General features: G+C 40.4%; 6 protein-coding genes across 8 annotated transcripts; 4 read left to right on the forward strand and 2 right to left on the reverse strand.

The window, feature by feature from the left end:
- Positions 1–654: 654 nt before the first annotated feature.
- Positions 655–3,068, reverse strand: LOC103831411 (uncharacterized protein At3g43530-like). Its single transcript, XM_033276020.1, has 5 exons — positions 2,960–3,068; positions 2,440–2,894; positions 1,586–2,320; positions 1,339–1,509; positions 655–1,251 (listed from the first exon to the last, which is right to left on the reverse strand). The coding sequence occupies exons 1-5, from the start codon at positions 3,066–3,068 to the stop codon at positions 832–834; spliced, it is 1,890 nt and encodes a 629-aa protein (XP_033131911.1). The 3' UTR covers positions 655–831.
- A 513-nt stretch (positions 3,069–3,581) lies between these two features.
- Positions 3,582–10,609, forward strand: LOC103830385 (protein HUA2-LIKE 3). The gene is made up of 11 exons (XM_009106163.3): positions 3,582–3,961; positions 4,305–4,381; positions 5,095–7,107; positions 7,476–7,878; positions 8,310–8,418; positions 8,506–8,618; positions 8,689–8,873; positions 8,947–9,355; positions 9,436–9,772; positions 9,898–10,077; positions 10,235–10,609. The coding sequence occupies exons 1-11, from the start codon at positions 3,845–3,847 to the stop codon at positions 10,261–10,263; spliced, it is 3,972 nt and encodes a 1,323-aa protein (XP_009104411.1). The 5' UTR covers positions 3,582–3,844; the 3' UTR covers positions 10,264–10,609.
- A 210-nt stretch (positions 10,610–10,819) lies between these two features.
- LOC103830386 (probable glutathione peroxidase 5) lies at positions 10,820–12,379 on the forward strand. The gene is made up of 6 exons (XM_009106164.3): positions 10,820–11,034; positions 11,189–11,265; positions 11,341–11,402; positions 11,502–11,620; positions 11,822–11,989; positions 12,101–12,379. Exons 1-6 carry the CDS (start codon positions 10,981–10,983, stop codon positions 12,149–12,151), a joined length of 531 nt encoding a protein of 176 aa, XP_009104412.1. The 5' UTR covers positions 10,820–10,980; the 3' UTR covers positions 12,152–12,379.
- Positions 12,380–12,476: 97 nt separating this feature from the next.
- On the forward strand, positions 12,477–15,943 carry LOC108869124. Of its 3 annotated transcripts, none has more exons than XM_033275583.1 (5): positions 12,477–13,006; positions 13,099–13,264; positions 13,346–13,480; positions 13,558–13,667; positions 15,441–15,943. In XM_033275583.1, the coding sequence occupies exon 5, from the start codon at positions 15,492–15,494 to the stop codon at positions 15,633–15,635; it is 144 nt and encodes a 47-aa protein (XP_033131474.1). In that variant the 5' UTR covers positions 12,477–13,006; positions 13,099–13,264; positions 13,346–13,480; positions 13,558–13,667; positions 15,441–15,491; the 3' UTR covers positions 15,636–15,943. The 3 variants fall into 3 exon arrangements, with proteins under 3 accessions (XP_033131474.1, XP_018508673.1, XP_018508675.1); XM_018653157.2 differs by having other exon boundaries at positions 15,473–15,943; XM_018653159.2 differs by having other exon boundaries at positions 15,485–15,943.
- A 160-nt stretch (positions 15,944–16,103) lies between these two features.
- On the forward strand, positions 16,104–18,428 carry LOC103830387 (histidine-rich glycoprotein-like). Its single transcript, XM_009106165.3, has one exon. It carries the CDS (start codon positions 17,435–17,437, stop codon positions 18,128–18,130), a length of 696 nt encoding a protein of 231 aa, XP_009104413.2. The 5' UTR covers positions 16,104–17,434; the 3' UTR covers positions 18,131–18,428.
- Positions 18,429–18,851: 423 nt separating this feature from the next.
- Positions 18,852–20,290, reverse strand: LOC103830388 (2-methyl-6-phytyl-1,4-hydroquinone methyltransferase, chloroplastic). The gene is made up of 3 exons (XM_009106166.3): positions 19,632–20,290; positions 19,247–19,553; positions 18,852–19,155 (listed from the first exon to the last, which is right to left on the reverse strand). The coding sequence occupies exons 1-3, from the start codon at positions 20,177–20,179 to the stop codon at positions 18,997–18,999; spliced, it is 1,014 nt and encodes a 337-aa protein (XP_009104414.1). The 5' UTR covers positions 20,180–20,290; the 3' UTR covers positions 18,852–18,996.
- Positions 20,291–20,507: the final 217 nt, after the last annotated feature.

Raw genomic sequence — 20,507 nt, forward strand, 5'->3', positions numbered from 1 at the left:
CGCCGAGCAAGTGAGATGGAAAAAGTGAAGATGGAAGTGGGTTCGGGTTCGGGTTCGTCTTTATCGCAAAGGAACCGCCGCCGATTTTCTTGTCTGAGGTTGTGTCACTGTGGCTTGCCGGCGAAAATAAGGCAAGCTTGGACTGAGAAAAATCCTGGTCGACACTTTTATGGCTGTCCGCGTTTTAAGGTATGAATATATGATGGAATCTGGATATAATGGAATCTGAATTTGAATTGGGTTTGAATTTTGACCTTATTGCAGCTTGGAAATGAATGCAATTACTTCTCTTGGTTCGATGAAGAGGTTGGTACAGAATGGCAAAGGAGAGCATTGCTTCAAGCCCGTGATGAAATCCAGGAGAAGGATAAAGTGATTGAGCAATTACAGAAGACCATTTCTGAAATGAAAAGTCACTTGGAGAAGAAGAAGACAGGGAAGGGCGGGGGCGGGAATGACGAAAATGAAGAAGATGACATTGTTAGGAAGTTTGAAGAATTGTATGCTTAGTTTAAGTGTGGTGTTGAAGAATTAGTTTTCCTAGTATTTCTAGTTTTCCTAGTTTTCATTAAGTTCTCCAAGTTCTCTTAGTTGTCCTAGTTTTCATTAAGTTATCCTACTTTTCTTAGTTTTCCTTAAGAGGCACATTCAAAAAATAATCATAAGAACTTCCATGATAACAAGATTGCAACATCCATGATAACAAGAACAAGTTCCATCCAACATACCTAATAAGTCAATAGGTTTCCAACATCCACACAACAACAAAATAATGGGTCCAACTTCCCACAAAATACATAACCGAGTTTACAAAATACATAACCGAGTTCTTCACTCCCTGCTTCCTTGCCCTTCATCCATAGCTTTCTTCATAAACGCCTCAAACGGAACCACCATCCTTTCCTCAAACTTGTCCATTGTCTTCTTAACTCTCTTTAGCTGAGTGCCAAACATTTTCACTTGTTTGATCAACTCCTCCATCATCTTCTTTTGGCTTGCGCCTCCTTCCTCTCCACCTTCTTCGTCATCCTGATCTTCGTCGACAGCCTCTTGTGCATTTGGATCACGCGCAGCAACGTCTACATCATACATCTCTTCAAAAAAGACTGAATGTCCTTCTGCAAGACGCTTTACCCAACTGTCAACAGAAATATCATCGACATCAACGTCGTCCTCCTCTTCAGTCATCTCTTCCAAAAGAGCTACTTCTTCTTCTGTCTTGGTAGGAAGGATGCTGTGGATATCCCGTGACTGATACCAAAAAATTAAAACCAAAAAATAATCTTATGTTAGTATAATGCTACAACATTTTCAAAGTTTGTAGGGGAAGAAACATACCGTTATTTTGTCCAGTTTGTCCAGTTCCCGATTCAATTTTGAAAGTGAAAACCCTTTCATCCCTGCTGATTTAAAGACTGATCTGCACATCCTAGGACAGTCTACATCGACGTCTTCAACCTCTTTTCTGAACTTCAATCCCAACTTGGGAATTGCCTCAAAAGCAAGCAACTACATACCAATCATGTACAAACACTTAACACAATAAAATTAACAAATGATAAGGTGATTATCTTCAATTGCTTACCTCCAGTGGCAGACAGAAACCTGGAAGTGGCCATAAAGTCTTCTCTCTAACCCGGCCTCCAAAATGATCTATGGTGTGCGATATCTCCTTAACCATGTAATCAAACGAGTACCTCCCCCATGGAAAGTTTTCGCAGAACTCGAGATCGTCCACAGCTCTTTGGAAGAATTCCAAAACATCTCTGGCGCCTTTTCCTACTTTCGTTTGCGCACAGATAACACTTCCTAAAAAGAACAAAACCATCATCTTCAGCCGGTCTCTGTGTTCTCCCATAGCCAACAGCTTCGCTTTGACATCCTCAAGCCTTATTGATTCTCCCTTCTTGAAATGGCGCTTCACGAACTTTCTATCACCAAACTCCTTATACCCAAGTGGATAGTTGCGGCAGCTAAGACCTGAGATCAAAGCGTGTTCTCTCAGGCCATAGCGGATGGGAACACCATTCACAATGAACCACACTTCCTTCCTCTTCGAGCTATCCACTGTCCGCAATAGCAACATCCACATTCCTTGGACCATGTGGTTTGAGTCCTTCTCCAGGTGGAACACGTGACAGAATTGTGGATGCTTCTCAAACCACTTCCTCTCAGTATCACTCATCGGCGGTTCCAGATTGTCAAATGTAACCATAACGTCTTTGACGAAACATTTGGTCGCTAGCTTTATTTGTTTCTTGTACTCCGACTCATAGAAGTACATCCTCAACGGTTTGATTGCCTCGGTTGCCTCTAATTCCTGCAAGTAACATTGTGTTCTACATCAGTTATGCAAGTACTAAAACATAGTTCTCCTAAGTTATCCGAGCCTTTCCTAGTATATCTAGTTAAACCCTATTCAAGTTCCACACTTATTACCTCTTCTCCTTGCCCGAGAACCCCTTCACCATCACCATCAACATTTCCTAATTCCGCTTCCAATGGGGGTTCTCCTTGTTCTTGATTTTCATTTTCATTTTGACCTCTGTTCTCTTCGGGAGTCCCGTTCTCTTCTTCTCCGGTGTCTTCCTCCTCTTGGATTTTTTCTTCATCTTTGTTCTCTACTTCTTCATCGCTATTTCCTTCTTCCTCTTCATCTTTGTCTCCATTTTCGTCTTTCTCTTCTTGAGATTCATCGCTATTTCCTTCTTCCTCTTCATCTTTGTCTCCATTTTCGTCTTTCTCTTCTTGAGATTCATCGCTATTTTCTTCTTCCTCTTCATCTTCGTCTCCATTTTCTTCTTCCCTTTCTTTCTCCTTCTCCGATTCTTCTTTCTCTTTCTCCCGATCTTCTACATCCTTAGCCGGTTCTTCTACTTCATTCTCCTCCGCAACTCCACGGTTCCAACAAAATCAACCGCCGGTGATTCCTCATCCGTCGTTTTTCTCTTCTTGGAACTCTTCTTCGGTTTGTTCTTCTTCGAGTTCTTCGAGGTCCCGCTCTTTTGCGGAGGAGGAGCCGTTGGAGGAGGCCTATCCTTTCTCTTACCCAGCCTAGTTTCAACCATGATTCACACGTTTTCGGTGAATAATCGAAGGGAAATCGAAGGAATCGAAGGGGAGTGGGATGTTCTAGGGTTACGTTTTCGAATTTGGGGGAAACCGTTGAGAGAGAGGGGATCCCGAGAGAGAGGGGAAATGGAAATAAAGGGGAGACTTGGTTTAAATCGAAATTGAGTGGTTATTTGGATTCGGGTTCGAGATGGTTAAAATCGAGATTGGATCGGAGGGTTTAAGTTGGATTGGGAACGGTTAAGTCTAATTTATGATCTTTGGTTCGTATTTCAATTCGATTCGGTTTTCCCTCCGGTTAAACTTGGTAAAACCCGTAAATAGTTTACCTTCCTTAGGGTTAACTGTAAATTCCAGCAATTTGCCATTTTATATTTTTTCCTTTTTGTTTCATGTCCTTCAAAGATTGACCGATAAGGAGGGTGGGCATTGGAGGTGATGTCCCCAAAATGTAAGCAGGTGGGAAGTGAGTAGGATAAAACAGAAAAGCTAACATACGCATGTGCGGCGCACGCTATAGAGGTAGTTTGAAACATGTGCAAACCCTACACCGACCGAACCCCATTAACAATTTTCTATCAAACAATCCTCTTTTTCGATTTCGTGTGCGAATCTTCTTCTTCTTCTTCTACCACAAAGGGCGAATCAAATCCACAGCAATCGATTAGGGTTTACGAGACCACGCCTCTTGCTCGCCTGCTGGATTGGGGATTGATTACTCAATGCCTGCAATCTCTTCATCGGAATCTGCTAGAATCGTCGATTTTCCCTGATGGCTCCGAGCCGAAAGAGAGGCGGTGGTAAGGCTGCAGCATCCGCCAGGCGAGAGTGGAAGGTTGGGGATCTCGTTCTTGCCAAAGTCAAAGGCTTTCCTGCTTGGCCTGCCGCGGTTTGTGCCTTTCTCTTCCTCCCCTTCCCGTAGCTTTTGTTTGTTTGTTATGGCGCCTCTTGCTCATAATGAGTTTTTTTCCCTAGATGCGGTTAGACAGGTTTAATTAGAATTAGGTGTTTGATTATTATCGAGTTTATGTCTTTTATCTAGTTGTTAGCAGATTACATGAATTTTTGGTGAGGAATTATTTTCCATAGTTTCTAGTAGATACCATAGTTTCGTTTACCACTTTCTTCAGCTACTTGTGTCAAATCGTGATAACATGACAACTGATCCTTAGTTTCATATGATCATACATCGACTGTTAGTTGTTTGCCAATTTCTTGTTTGCTTATTGCAGGTTAGCGAACCAGATAAGTGGGGCTACTCTGCCGATAAGAAGAAAGTATTCGTTCTCTTTTTCGGCACTCAACAGATGTGAGTTTTCTTGCCTTTTACTACTTCCATCTTCGACGTTTTTCTCCACTTTCTGGTCATTGTCTACATCGTTTGAGCATATTTATTCATTTTATCATGATTCTCATTCTCCAGGAAATTTATTCTGGTTCTTGCATCGGTATTCTCTAGATTAGGACGTACAAGTTGGTAGCTTCTTTATGGCCATACAATTTTTTTAACTGTTCTTGCTAGGCAGGGTATTCTTGGTGTGATGTACTTTCTCAAACATACGCCACTAAGTTCTAATTTTACTTGGTTTACAATCACATTCATCTCTTGTGCGGAATTATGGGTTTCTTTCCAGATAGTTGACAACATTGCTTCTTGTTGAACTTATTTTTTCTACGTATGGTTTCAGTTTCACTTTAAGCGTTTCGTATGTTGAATTTTCTGTAAAGTGTTTATCATCTCCTTTGCAGATTTGCGTCAACATTTAGTGAATGTTCTTTTTACTGCATCATTCATTCCCACGGTTATGTGAATTCTGATGTATAATTACGATGAAGAAAGCATCTTAGCACAGCTGCTCTCTTATTAAATTAAATAAATTTACTTGAATCAATTTAAGGTTGTAAAGCTGTGTTCACTTTCTGCTCTTCGCTCTAGATCTTTCTGCTCTTCGCTCTAGATCTGTTTTAAACGTTTTGTATTCCCTGTTACAAACCTAGTAATCATTTTTGGTGTATATGCAGAGCTTTCTGCAATCCTGCTGATGTAGAATCATTTACGGAGGAGAAGAAGCAATCGCTTTTGACAAAACGGCATGCCAAAGGTTCAGATTTTGTTCGCGCGGTTAAAGAGATCGCAGAGAGTTTCGAGAAGCTGAAGCAGCAGGTCGAAGCTAATGATCCTAAATCTGCTGACGAAACAACTGTTGGAAGCTCTGGGAATACTATTGAGCTGCCTCAGGCCTGTAAAAATCTTATTGGTACAAGACTTGACACTCAAATAGAGTCAAATTCTAGTCATGGTAAAGATGAATCAACACTTCTCAGCGAGGATGCTTCAGCTGCTGAACAAATGCTAGCTCTACGTCACAACAGTCTCTCTCTTAATGTAGCAGCTAAAGATCTGTGTGACACAGCTATACATTCTTCAAAGAGAAGAAATGAAACGGCACGGTCTCAAAAGTGTGCTCCACAGACAATAATATTACCGGTTCAGCCCTCCAAACTAACATCAGGGTTGGAACTGGATAGGCTTCAAAGGCCCCTGCGTCAATGCAGTGATGGTGGCCACACTGCCGATGATATAGATGATGCAGATCTAAGAAGGAGAAAGAGAATCCGAAGGTCAGGTAATTCTGAATCAGATGATGTGGTTTCATCAGCTCTAAATTTGCACGGATCTGATGAAGAGAACGCATCTGAAATTGCTACTGTTGAGTCTGACAATAATAGTAGGAATGAAGGCAATGGTGTGGATTCTGGTTCCAAAGTTGAGCATTCTGATGATGTTGGTGAGGGTTGTGAAGGAAGTCATGAGCTTGGCAAGGGGCTTGATTTCCAAATTAGTACCATGGTTACGAGGAAGAAGAGGAAGCCTACCAGAAAACGTGAAGCCAGTGACCTTATTGACCCTCCTGCTAAAGTTGAAGCAATAGAAGGTTTTGGGACCAAGGCCTGTGATAGCTGCCAGGGATCTGAAAATTCTCATGAAACGCTGAATGAGAGGCCCTGTGGAGAGAATGGTGATGAACACTTGCCTCTGGTAAAGCGAGCCAGAGTCCGGATGAGTAGAGTATTTTGTGCTGATGATAAGGGCAATGCCTCTTCACAGTTCGAAGAAAGATCATCCAAAGACTCTCCAACAAGTGCAGCCATGCAGCCAAGCCCTTCTGTGGATCATGAAAATGATATTGTATCTGGTCAAGATACTTCTGCGGCTAAAGAATTTAACAGCTTTGAGTTATCTGGTAAGGTCCCAGGTGATATGGTTGATGTAGGGCCTTCTCATATGGAGAAACCTTCTGGCAGAATGTCTCCGTATAAGGTATGTGTTCAGACTGTAGGAGATAAAAAAGCTGCTACGGAGTTTCATGAGAACGAATTTAGCCTGGCGCCAGATGATGAAGTAACTCGAGCACAATCTAATCAACTTGGCAGTTCGCCAGAAGGGAACACTCGTATTTCTGAAGTTGTTCAGGGCTCTTCGGAGGTATCGCAAACCGTGAACTGTCTAAACATTGAATCCGATTCTATTGACTTGCAGTGCACACGTCAAAATGAGAAAAATGGACTCCCTTTGAATTCTGATACCGTGGATTCATTTGCAAATAAGCCGCCAAGTTTATGCCCGGGTTTGGATATGACAGCATCATCGGTACCTGCTCAATCTCCTCACCAACACGAAAGCCAGGACAATGATTCTTGTGATAATTCATTAGTCGTTGTTGGGGATTCTTCTCTTAAAGAAAAATGTGAGATTTTTGATAAAATCGCTCAGGATGTTCAGTCCCAAGCTGTAGAACATTCTCAATTGTTCTGTTCAGTGGTCAATAATCAGGAGGCTGACAAAATGCAGGAAACTGAAAACAATCGTACTCTGGATAAAGAACTTGAGAGTGGCAAACAAGGTCATATAATAGAGAATCCAGCCCCCTGTGCTACTGAATGTTATATTGTAGTTAAAGAAGCGGAACCTCAGTGTGAAACGGTATATAGCCACTGTGAGGATGCTGAGGAGAACAAAAAGCTGGAAAAGAGGTCAGTCTACTGATGTTGTCCCTCTACCTCCTATGCTAATCTCTGATACCATGATGTCTCTTATTGGTTTTACTAATTAGAATAACTTCTACAAACACATTGGGATATTTGAATGGAGTCTCTATATTTAGACTCGCATACTAACCCATTTCCATATTATTTTTACTTTTGTGTAGCTTTCATTTCCCTTCTTTGACTGAAGGTTAACTTGTTCTTACGGTGAAAGTCTATGTAGAGGATAAGCATATTGAGTTTTAGGAAAATATCACTTAGATTAAGTCTCTTCAGAGTTTAGTCATTATTCATCAATTTTCCCATTTAACAGAACTGGCTGGCTTATAATATTGTATGTCCGTGTGCATTGACAGCTGTGAGACGGATGAGCAGAAAGAGCAGATCCAAGCCACCAATTCTGTCTCAGTATCTGAGAACCTTTCACCTGAAAAAATGAGGTTAACTCCAGACTCTCCTGCAAGGGGTATTCCACATAGCAACTCAGTTTGCCATATTTCTACTGTAGAAAGTGCAAATGGTATGCAGAGCACCAATGTTCAGTTTGGTGAGAAGAAACCTATGAGTGATGAAACTGTCAACGAAGAAAGGAAAGATGAAATAGGTGCAACTGAGGTGAAGAAAGCTGTTATCTCTGATGTGCAATTCACTATTGAATCTTTTGAGACGGCACTTAGCTCCTTGGTGAGGACAAAGGAGACCATTGGCCGCGCAACACGTTTGGCTATGGATTTGGTGAAATTTGGTGTGTCGGCAAAGGTACGAGACGTTCTTCTTGCTTGTGATATTCTTATTTGTTGATGCAATATGTTATATGGGTGAATCCAACTTTTCTGCTTTTTGGAGACAACTTCTTATTATAGATTGTTGATATCATAATAACTGGATCTGTCCTTTGGTAAAGCACTATCTACATTATCCAAATATTTAATTGCCTCAATTAAACAGAGACCAACTTTACCAATTTACTTGTGTATATTGTTTTTGTATGCTGTTTTTAGGATGCCGTAGCTCTTAGGCATCCAATAACCCTAGGCAGCGTAGATATAGGGAAAGCCTTATATTCTTATCTGCTGCCTTTTACATGAGCAAAGGGACTTGTTTACACTGTGATTTTGTAGGATTTATTAAATACTATATTGTGCAGAACAATGGCCTATGTTGCTAAGAATGTTTATGTCTTGTATTAGGCCATGGAAATTCTTGCTCATACTTTGGAAAGTGAGTCAAATTTACAAAGAAGGGTGGACTTATTTTTCCTTGTGGATTCTATTGCTCAATGCTCCAAAGGCCTGAGTGGTGAGTTACATATTTAACGTTTTACTTTAGTCGCATCATGAGGTCTCAGTGACGAGTTAAATTTGTGAATACTGTCTTTTTCTTCAGGTGACGCTGGTGGGGTTTATCTTTCATCCATTCAAGTTATGCTGCCTCGCCTATTGGCTGCTGCTGTCCCAGCTGGAGCTACCACTCAAGAAAACCGGCAACAATGCTTGAAGGTGTGTGATAATTTGTAGCTCTTCTTTTTCTTATTAAATATTAGTTCTCACCCTTTTTGCTCTTTTGCAGGTTTTAAAGCTTTGGCTCGAAAGAAGGATCCTTCCTGAATCTATTGTTCGTCATCATATAAGAGAACTTGATTCACATAGTAACGTTCCTGCTTGCCTCTATTCTCGGCGCTCGGCTCGAACAGAAAGGGCGCTGGATGACCCCGTTAGAGATATGGAGGGCATACTGGTTGATGAATATGGAAGGTGAGATATTCGTCTTCGGATCATTATTTTTTTATTCTCTAGTGTCATAACTCAATTCATCTTTCTGTATCAGTAATTCGACTCTCCAGCTTGATGGATTTTCTATGCCTGCAATGCTCAAGGTTGAAGACGAAGGAAGTGACTCGGATGGTGAATTTGAGTCTGTCACCCCCGAACATGAGTCCAGAATCCTTGAAGAACATGTCACACCCTCCATTACTGAAAGGCATACCCGTATACTTGAAGATGTTGACGGCGAGCTTGAAATGGAAGACGTGGCTCCACCTTGGGATGTTGGAAGCAGTGCACCCACTGATCAAGCTGGCAATACAGAGTCTGCAAGTTGCCAGCCTGCCTTTGGCACTTCACATCAGGACGTAACCTCGTCATCTCCATTAGCTCCCCCTTCACAGAATGCTCAGTGTGCCATGTCTGATTCCTACTCAAATGGCTTCGACTGCAGAGGATATCCCAGCATGCATGTGCGTCTTTTTTCTTGCTTAAGAATCTTTCTGGTTAAAGATAGTGTTGACTGAAGTCATTGCTGGTCATTTTTTTCCAGGGAGATCATCAGGCAGATATTCCAAGGATGAATCCACCACCTGTGCATTACCGAAGTCCTGAGTCATCGTATCGTTCCCGTGCATCTTTGTCACATGGTGAGGATTCCAACTTCCAGCATGGGCCTTATCCCCCACCTCCGCCTTCACATCATTATTATTCATATATGGAGCCGGAGCACCATAGAAAGCCGCGGAGAGAAGGTCCATCATACCCTCACAGATCTCATTACACGCCGGATTTTGAGGAAAGGAATTATCATGATGGCCATGAGAGAATGAGGCCTGCGGCATGTGAGAGTCGAGACAATTGGAGATACCATCCGCCCTATTCTCATGGTGGGCTCCTTTTACCCTTTTAAACTGGATGCATTTGCACGGCATATATGAACGGATGTATATATCCTACAAACACTTGGTCAAGCATGCTAATATTGCCATGGATGCTTTTTTGCGTATTGCAGGTCCACGATATCATGACAGACAAAGAGGCCCTTATCAATCCAGCTCACACAGTGGCCATCATCGTGAGTATGGAAGGTTTGAGAACGACAGGTGGAGTCATTCTCCGCGTGCATATAACAATAGGCACTCTTTTCACTATAAGCCGCATTCAGAAGGTCCTGCTCCAGTAGCAATGAGAGGTAAATATGGACATTCATGCCGTTCTTTACTCTCCCAGAAACTGAATCAGTAGTTAGCCGTACAATACATTCTAATAAGCTGGAATTGTGGCCTAGTGTTTAGGAAACCTGATCCCTCTGATGGCTCTAAGTAAGCTTTGTTTTGTGTGGTTTGTAGATCCGCCAGGCACGTGGCATCAAAGGTGAGTTACAGAGGTTATGTCTGATGTAATTTGAAGAGTGAGTTTGGCTCGAGGTGTATTGGAGGCTTGTCTAGGGACTTTTTTTTTGTGAAGAAGGAAAAGGGAGAGAGCGAGAGTGTACATATGATGATGGATGGTATTTGCCAACAAAACAAAAACAGAAGTCGTGAAAATATTGGGTAAAAGCCTTATTGTAGAGAGAGATGAGAAAAGGAGTGATTTATTTAGGTAGTAGTAATGGCATTTTAATATCTCTGTTTATTACCCAACTCCACCAATGTGGGTGTTTTGTTACTAATGGTAATGTGTTCACTCGAATGATATAGACTTGAGTAAATTAGCTGCTGCCTGCTTAGCGTGTAATGTCTTTGGTTAAAAAGTGGAATGAATACTATAGGAAAATCAAAGACATGAACTCAGTTTTATATATAGAAAAATATATATCAACGTGACAGCAAAGAAAATTATCAAACAAATAAAGCCGGCGTTAACGCGTGACCAGCCTGTGTTTTTTTATTTAAATTACAAACCAGCCTGTGTATAATACTAATAATAATGATACTAAATACTAATAATAATTAAGACTTCAAAAAAAAACTGATATAATTCAAATGGAATATCCACTCTCCTGGGATTATTTAAAAAAAATCAGGAGGTGGTGGATAAGACAGCAACAAACAACAGACGTAGAACTTGGTTCGAGAGCTCCGGCGGCGAGAAGATGGGTGGTTCAGTATCAGTGTCCGAAAAATCTATCCATGAATTCACTGTCAAGGTTTTTCCTCTTTTATTATTTGTATTATCGACTATTACGAGAATAAATAGTACTAGTAAATTATTTTAATCCAATTCACCACACATTCGAGAAGATGAAGCGTTTCTGATAATCTTCTTTTGAATTTTTGTAACGTTTGGCGGTGGGGAATTAGGATAGCTCTGGCAAGGAGGTTGACCTTAGCGTTTACCAAGGGAAGGTTCTTCTCATCGTCAACGTCGCTTCTAAATGGTACTTCTTCCTTCTTTTTTTTTTTTTGGGATTGTTGTTGGTATCACTTGATTGATTCTTGGGTTTGGGAAACAGCGGTTTCACTGAAACCAATTACACACAGCTCACTGAACTTTACCGGAAATACAAAGATCAAGGTATTTTGATGATTCTTCCAGGGTTTTTTATAACCATGAAAATGCTTATAAATTGTTTTTATTTTTTATTGATGAATGGATTGTGGTTTGTTTGTTCAGGGTTGGTGATATTGGCGTTTCCTTGCAATCAGTTTTTGAACCAAGAGCCTGGCACTAGCCAAGATGCTCATGAATTTGCTTGTACCAGGTTTAAGGCTGAGTACCCTGTCTTCCAAAAGGTACCTTACCTAAGTACCTACCATCTTTTTTTAGAAACCAAACAGAAGAACCAGCTCTGGAAATGTTGTTAGTAGTTTGACATCAATATGTTTGTTTTAAAAAGTCAAAGTCAACACTTTTATTGATTGATGCATCTCTGTTATTTTCTTTGATTTGTATATAAAACTAACCCAATATAATCTATCTACTACCCTTTTTAGGTGCGTGTGAATGGTCAAAACGCAGCACCAGTCTACAAATTCCTGAAGTCAAAGAAACCGTCATTCCTTGGAAGCAGGATCAAATGGAACTTCACCAAGTTCTTGGTCGGCAAAGATGGTCAAGTCATTGATCGTTATGGCCCCACTGTTCCACCTCTTTCCATCGAGGTAACTCTTGTCTTTTACAAATGTATTTTGTCATCTCTTGTAATATATATATATATATATATACATGTGTCTGAGCGGTTAGTGAATTCATTCATGTTTTCTGCCAAACAGAAAGACATCAAGAAAGCCCTCGGAGATGATGGAGCGTTTCCAAGTACTTAGCCATTGAAGAAAAAGACACAGAGAGGCTCTTGAAGAAGTTATCTCTTACTCTTTGATATCACTCATTTTGTAGTTTATATGGTGAAGAAGATGTACACGTTTCTATAGCACAACCCTGTGTAGCTTCCATATGCCTCTTTGGGCCTAGCATTTGATCTTCCGAACTAATTATTCAACGATTATCTCGATAATTTATAAATATAAAAAATCAACTAAAAAGAAACTAAAGAATATTACTTGTTTTTCTACAGAAGGAATTTTAAGTAGAACATGTGTTATGTATACTATATTTCTTTCTATGGTAAGAGCACCATTAACGCGGTCTCCTATGGTGGGTTTTTAATGTTTTTAAGATTTAAAAAAAAAGAAAATTATGTAAATAGAGAAAGAACGTCTCTTAATTAGGGTCCAGAAGACACGTCTCTTATGAGACACGTGTTGGGCATTGACGTCTCTTTCTCTCTCTCCCGAAATCAACTCGCCTCTCTCTCTCTCTCTCTCGTGATCTCTCCTTGGCTCTGCGCCGCGTTATCCTTCATCCGCTCCATGAATTCCTCCCAAGCTTGCTTCTTCCACTCTCCTCTTCGACCCAGCTCGCTTCCCCAATCCTCCCATGGCTTCTTCTCAAAGCGTAAGCTTCTCTTCCTCTGATTACATCTGAATCAAAGCAATCACTTATCAGGACACAGTATGTTGCTGATAAATTAAGAATCGGAGCAATCACTTATCTGTCAATTGATTCTGTTTTGTTGCTTTTGTTTAATTTCTTGTGGGTTTCTTAAATATGACAATCGGTGTGATGCTATCGAAGATGATGATGATGTTGTTGAGTCAGCTGCTTCTTCTTTTGATCGAGTATCCTCTCTTCTTCTTCTTCTTCTTCTTTTTTATCCCACTATTACAATACATGTATGTGTGTAATTGATTCTGTTTCGTTCTTGTTTCAGGCTAAAATTACAAGATTGTGATTGATGATGATACCAAGTGATCATGAATATGTGTTGCGCACAGGTCCTTTGTCATGTTCTTCCATCCTTGCACTTCTCTCCAATACTCTGTTTTTGCAGCCACAAAGAGAACAGAGGTGGTGCCTAGACGACAACATGAGACCAGGTCTGAATCCTCTTCCTCCTCAATAATTCTTCTAGATTAAGTTCCTGAGATTGATGTGGTTTTAGAAAAAATTGATTTCAGAGCTTCCTGGGTTTTATTTCGACTAGGAGAAGAAGAAATATTTCGCAATTAAAGGTCCTATCCCAGGTTCAAAACCTTCTTCTTCTTCTTCTTCAAAAGCAGCGGAACAAAAGCCTGAATCAAAGCCCTTCAAAGGTCAGTTACTTACTGTGTAAAAAAGCTTGAGTCTTGGCAGATTGTTTGTGTAATCAATCAGTTTTTATTTTCATCAGGAAAACATAGGCGATGCTGCTTTGAAAGAGTTTCAGGTTGATATACAAACATCTCAAGGCCTCACCACAAACAACATCCTAGTAGCAGGCAGTAATTGAGGCTGCTTGAGGTATGTTCTATGAGTTAAGTCTCCTCCTAGAATTAACAACATTAGATTGTTTTCATTCCAATCTATATGCTTTGGACATGTTTAATTTTTATTTTTTCTTAGGAACCCCTAAATAAGAAACTAGCATTGGAGGATACGAATCAAAGTGTTTTTTAAACAAAGTTCTTAGTTATATTTAATTAGTAAAATATTCATTAAGAGACCCAATGGAGTTTGTGGGTTAATCATGCTCTAATAATTGGAGTTACAATCACCTATTAAATCTTGTCTCATGTATTAGATAAGAACCTTTTTCCACCTGTAATGTATTGATTGAATTAGGCGCATCATCCACACGTGCTCTGTTTTAGATATAAATCTATAATAGTGAAGTGCACAAAAAAAGAAGAAGATATAATAGTGTAAGAGAAAGAGAGAGTTGAGTAGGAAAGTGAAAAAGGAGAGCTTTGCTTGACCACTCTCTTTTGGTGGTGCATTCATCTTCCTGACTTTCTTATCACCTGTCATTTGTCAAACTCGTTTGCCTTTTTGTGTGTTTGTTTGCTCTCAATTCATCTGAATATTAGGATTATTGATCATTAATACTCTTGTCAACACACGACCCCCACCTATCCGGTAGTAATCATTAATTATAGACTACTCAACTAACCTTATCGCACCTTGTGATGTACTATCTATCTATCTATCTCCACGACGAGGTCTTTTTTTAGCAATGCTTCTAACTAAAGTTGTTAATTAATATGCTCAGTCCCGAATTTGTTTTGGTTATTATATTTTCTTTAGATGTAGATAAACAGTTCTTTATGGGTCTGTGTTAGATCGAATACATCTTTAACTATTTGAACTTACCAATTACTTTAGTTATTTTGGATCATTTTGATTTGGATATATTAGTTTTGTTTTCCTGTTATACCAAAAAAAATCAACCCATATAAAGATACCCGTTCATTTTCATATTGGATGAAAATTAATTGAACACCCTTACACATTATATGACATACCTAATAATGAAACCATAATCTAACAATATGCCTTTAGCTCGAGTGGAAATAACTCTGACCATTGTATTAGAAGTTCATGGTTTGAATAACCACCGAAACGAAACTAATATTACATATTGTAGTTTCGAATTTAGGGATTACAGATTTCGGCCCGAACCTCAAGTATTAAAAAAAATATAATTTAAACCCTCCCTTGATACCCCTTCGTTCAAATGGAAAGCTTATATCAAAGGGGGCATCAAACGAGTGATTTGGTGAGATGAACGTTGATACAGAACCCCTAAACAAAAATCCATAACTAATTAGTTCAGTCTCATACTCTTAACTACCAAAATATATACTGTACTTAATTAATCATCGAATTCCCACCAAACACAGCAAGACCCCACAAGCCACAGCTCCATCATTATAAGTCTCATGTGTGCATGAACAGAAAATGTCTGTTCAAACAGTATCATCACCGCAAATATCAAATCTCGAAACTGATAATATTTGTTTTCATTAAAAAAAGAAGAAAATACCTGATTCCTAAAAAACAGTGAACATTCAATCAATGATAGATACTAATCAAAAGATTTTTAGTACAAAAGCGAAGCTAATGGTTAATGCACCACATGTATGTTTTACAAACATGTAGGTCCATGTTATTCAATTCAATTATGTATCTTTATCCTATTTGTATACGCATTATACACCAAATTATTTCCATGCATCAAGCTCCAGTCAGCAGAGCATATATACTATATATAAAGCAATCTAATCCCTCCAGCAGCCAAAAACCATCAAAACCAACAGTTTCGGTAGTTTTCTCGGTAGGATCACAATGGCAGCGACGGTTGTGTTGAGCTGCAGCAGCAGTACGAAGGTTAGAACATGGAAAAGGTATTCGAAGCAGATAAAGGAGCAAAGGGCTCGTCTGTACATCATCTGGAAATGTGCAGTCTTTCTTCTCTCCTCCCATGATTGATCACAATCATCAATCTCGATCTTTATTGCTTATGTATTAGTTTAGCTCCCAGATAAGTGAAGATACGTATATATATATACAGAGTTAATTTTCTAATAGAGGGTGATTGGATATGGAAAGCCAACTATGTATAATGTGAATTTTCTTACGATAATCGATAGAAAATCCGTTGTCTCCTATACTTGATTATACAAATACATAGTTGTTGATATGCGAATAAGCTATTGGTAGTTTTGTAATAAAAGAGATGTTATAAGAAATTAAGAACAAAAGTTCAGCTGTGTAAATAAAGTTAAAGAACTTCACAAGGTTAATTGTTAGTTTATACATGGATTGTGTTCTAGCTAGCGTCATATCATACATTCTTATACATGGCGCGCGTGTAATTAACTGCGCGTGTAATTAACTGCTCTCTTCGCGCGTGGGTTTATAGACATTTAAAAAAAAAACAGGAGCTGACGACTGCGACTAGAGCTGGGTTGCGGATCAAACCCGCCCCGCTGACCCGCCAATCCGCGGATAAACTGATTTTTTTTACTCAAAAAATTTGACCCGCTTGACCCGCAAGAAGAAAATATGAAATCTGCACCCGCCCCGCTTAAACCCGCGGGTGATCCGCTAGACCCGCGGATAATATTAATAATATTAAAAATTATTAATTTAAATATTTTTTTATTAAAATAACAATAAAATTTAATATTTAAATATTTTTTATTAAAAATAACAATAAAATTTAATATTTTTAATAATTTTTATTAAAAATAATAAATATTAATCTATTTATAATTAAAATTAAATTATTTTTAAAAAAATTTCCATTTAAAAATAATATTTTTTAAAAAAAATCTTTTTTTATAGTTTTTGAGGGTTGGCGGGTACCCGCACAGAATTTTGGCTGACCCGCACCCGCCCCGCATAAAAGTCACTCAACCCGCACCCGCGAACCAAATTTTTCAAATCACTCAACCCGCACCCACCCCGCAGCGGGTCAAATGGGGCGGGGCCCGCGGGTCAAACCCAAGTTTATGAAGCTCTGCTGAGATCAGAAATGGTGTTTAGAAACTTAACCGTCTCTTCCAAACTCATCAAAAATTCGACACCGTTACAAAACCATCAAACCAGATGGATCTCGAGCTTGAAAGTGGTGTGGAAGAAAGACACGAAGCTAGACGAAGCCATCGAGCATGACAAGCTCGAGATCCATCTGGTTTGATGGTTTTTACTGAGACTGCTCTTGTGAAATAATGGAACTTCATGGGAAATGACAGTCATCTGTCTTAATTGCACCCGGTCTGATTAGTGATTACAGCTGAACACATTTGTCTCTATCAGAAGGAGCTGGATTTAAGTTGAATCTGGTGTGAGTTACCAAATAATACATATTTTTTTTTTTTCACACCTTTGTCGGTGTAATGCGGTTGATATACTTGATCTAAGTATTATTACCTTTCTCGATTTTAATCAAGAATCGCCTTGGATATTAAGGATCAATCAAAACTCAGTTACAGAACTTGTTTGACTATCAAAGTTGTTTTGTCACGCTTTTGAAGTTGCAGCTACTAATAGTTTTGAGATTAAAATGGTTGTGGAATTTGGAACAGGTCTGGTCAAAGTGAAAGACTGTTCTACAAGCAACCTAACAAAGTCACGCAAATCTAATGGAACACTCTAATATGAACCTAAAACCCCTCTGCTTCCCATCGTAATTTTTTTGCTTTATTTCACGTTGAATATATAGTGATGACCCACCAAAGATCTCTCTTCACACACACACACACACACACACACAAACACTCTCCATGGAAACTCTTTTTCTTGTAGCTGTTCTCCTTCTGGCTCTCTCCTCTTCCTCTTTCACACGAGGGCAAAGAATCATACAGATTCCACCACCACGTCCGTTATGCGCCTCTCAATACGCCCTGGCTAACTACGCCTGCTCACGTCTCCCAATGAACACTGTCCCACTTCCTTCCCCCATTTCCCCTCCTCCTCCTCCCATCTTTCCTCCTCCTCCTCACCATGATCATGACCACGACGATGACCACGACCACGACCATGACGATGATGATGATGATCACGACCACGATGACGATGACCACGACCATGATGACCATGACCACGATCACGACCATGATGACCATGACCACGATCACGATGACCATGATCACAATGACCATGACCACAACCGTGATCATGATCACGATCATGATCACGATCACGATGATGACGACCACCACGACAACAACCATAACCACCGTCGCCACCGCCGTCGCCACCACCACCACCATCATCATCATCACAGTCACAGACACACAGAAGAGACGTATGCTCAACAAGAGTGCTGCAAGTGGCTTAAGCAAATGGACAACGAGTGCGTGTGCGACCTTCTGGTTAGGCTTCCGCCATTGCTAGCAAAACCTGCGCATAACTATACAGTGTTTGTGGATGAGTCGTGCATCGTCACTTACACCTGTGGAGGCAGACTTATGAGCTGATCCTCCTAAACTAATTGTCTCATGCCTTTTGTATTTCTTATTTCACGCCCTTCAGTTTAATTGTTGTACGTTTCACACTCCACCAGTCAAAAGTCAACCAAACCAAACCAAAAAAAAAGTAAGATGGATTGTAATTTGCCTGAGCTTTGCTTCTTCCGTTGGATATGGGCTTAAGGTTCATAGGGCAGTGACATTATTGTAAGCCAACTAGTAGATTGCAATTTTCTAAATTTATTTCAGGCCCGTGAATTGTATTTACATCTATGAATAAATCTAAACTATTAATTTGCTTTGAAAATTGTCTACTGACTCATTTCACATTAGACTAATAAAAGAGGAGTCTTCAACAGAGCCTGAGAACAACAATGCTCATAACTTTCTACTACAATTAAATGTGAAAGAGTTGTCAATCCATCAATTTTGCAAAAGAGTGATCAGTACCGAACATATTACAAAACCCTATCTTACATTTGCGTCACTCATGTTGTGCTCTTCCGCCAAGTCTCTTTGTCGGCTTGGCATGCATCTTTTAAAATTTTTAGCTCTATTTATTATATACAGCAACAAAAAAGAATATGATTTTGGAGGCATATCAATATTTGTTCAAGCAATTAACATAGTTATTCCGCAATTATGTGAGGGTTCTCTGCTACACTCACTAATCAACATTTGCGTCCTCAACTTTCATGTTTACTGACACTGGGATAAGGTGAGGTGAGGAAACAATATCAAACAAGTAGCATAGAATTGAGATCAACATGGTGGAATAGAGTGATAGATATATTTTTGAAAAGGGCTCAACATAGTCACGAGGACAAAAAAAAAAGCGTCTAACATAGGAGTGTATTACAAATCACAAGTTGTTATCAGATGGGTTGGTCTTTGGGAACGATCTGATCCTTGATCCACATGTAGATTGGGATTAACACAAACCAGGCAGCCGCTAGGGTACCCAAGAGGAAGCGTCCCAAGAAGGAGAAAGGATTGTTTACAGGCTTCTCCACGTCCTCTTCCTTTGGTCCAAGCTGCAGCATTTCAAGATGATGGATAGTAAAAAAAAAGCAAAAGCTTCAAGTATACAGAGAGAGGACAGGGAGGAAATGGGCAAATACAAACCTGGAGAGGAGAGTCTCCAGAGGCAGGTTTGACACCAGTAACAGAGCATCCCATGATAAGTCCGTGCCTGCGAACACCACGGTACCACTTGGGGCCAATCCTCTTAAGCTGAACGTCCTTGAAACCAGCATTCTTGAACCACTCAATGTACTCCTCCTCCTTGGGGAAAAGCATCCACACATCTGCAAAGAAGCGTGAAAGCCAAAACGTCGGGTGGACAGGGCCAATGAGACATGCTTTCCCACCGATCTTGAGAACTCTGTACGCTTCCCTTATACCCCTCTGCGGGTCGGGCCAGTACTCAATGCTGTCCAAACATAAACCCTAAACCCAATCAATCCACAATTCCAAACCAAATGAATTGAATTTTTTATTTTTTTGTTACCTTCCAGCAGAGACGTATCTGTCAGCATAATCAGTAGGAAAAGGGAGATCCTCCGCATCTCCTTCCACGATCTTGCACTCCTTCAACGGCTCCTTCTGCTTCGCCTTTGCCAGCTGATGCGGCGACTGGTCCAGAATCGTCACGTTCTTGGCCTTCACCGTCTTGACGATTCCCAGCGTGGTGAAACCCGTTCCGCCTCCGACGTCGACAACTCGCATGTCCGGATGGCTCAGATCCGCAGGCTCGAGAGCGTCGTCCCTCATATCCTCCGTCCAGTGGCCGGGATTGATGATGTGGTCGTACACGATGGACAGGAACCTGTAGAACCAGTAGGCCTCCTTCTTGTGCTGGATGAACCTAGGCTGCGCAGATGGCCTTGACGCCGACACGCTGCTGCTGCTGCTGCATCTTGTCGCCACAGAGAGTCTCCGCGTGGCTGTGTTTGAGACGAGACTCAGCGGAGGACTTGGTCTGGCGTGTAGATTGGAAGCGGGGAAGCCTAATCCCTTGGGGAAGGTGATGGCCCCGTTGAGCATGAGAGAAGCCATTGGTGAAGCGTGAAATGCTTATCAGATCGGGTAGTTGGAAACGAGGCGCTTTATCACCACTGAACGAGCAGATGCCAAAACCACTGGCCTTATATGAGAGTGATGACTCGCAGCCACATACCTTATTTATTTATTATTTGATGTAATTAATAATATCGTAACGTTGTTGTACGTTGGGATAACCCATTTTGATGGCCTATTGAATAATGGGATGAGATTTACAGTTCCATGATAGTTTTGGGCTTTAATAACGTGACTTGAAGAAAAGAGGTCCATTTATCCCGACCACACGGCGCTTCCTCTCATTTCAGTACAACGTGTTCGTCAA

This window comes from Brassica rapa, chromosome A07 (genome assembly GCF_000309985.2).
Source record: "Brassica rapa cultivar Chiifu-401-42 chromosome A07, CAAS_Brap_v3.01, whole genome shotgun sequence".
Lineage (NCBI taxonomy): Eukaryota > Viridiplantae > Streptophyta > Magnoliopsida > Brassicales > Brassicaceae > Brassica > Brassica rapa.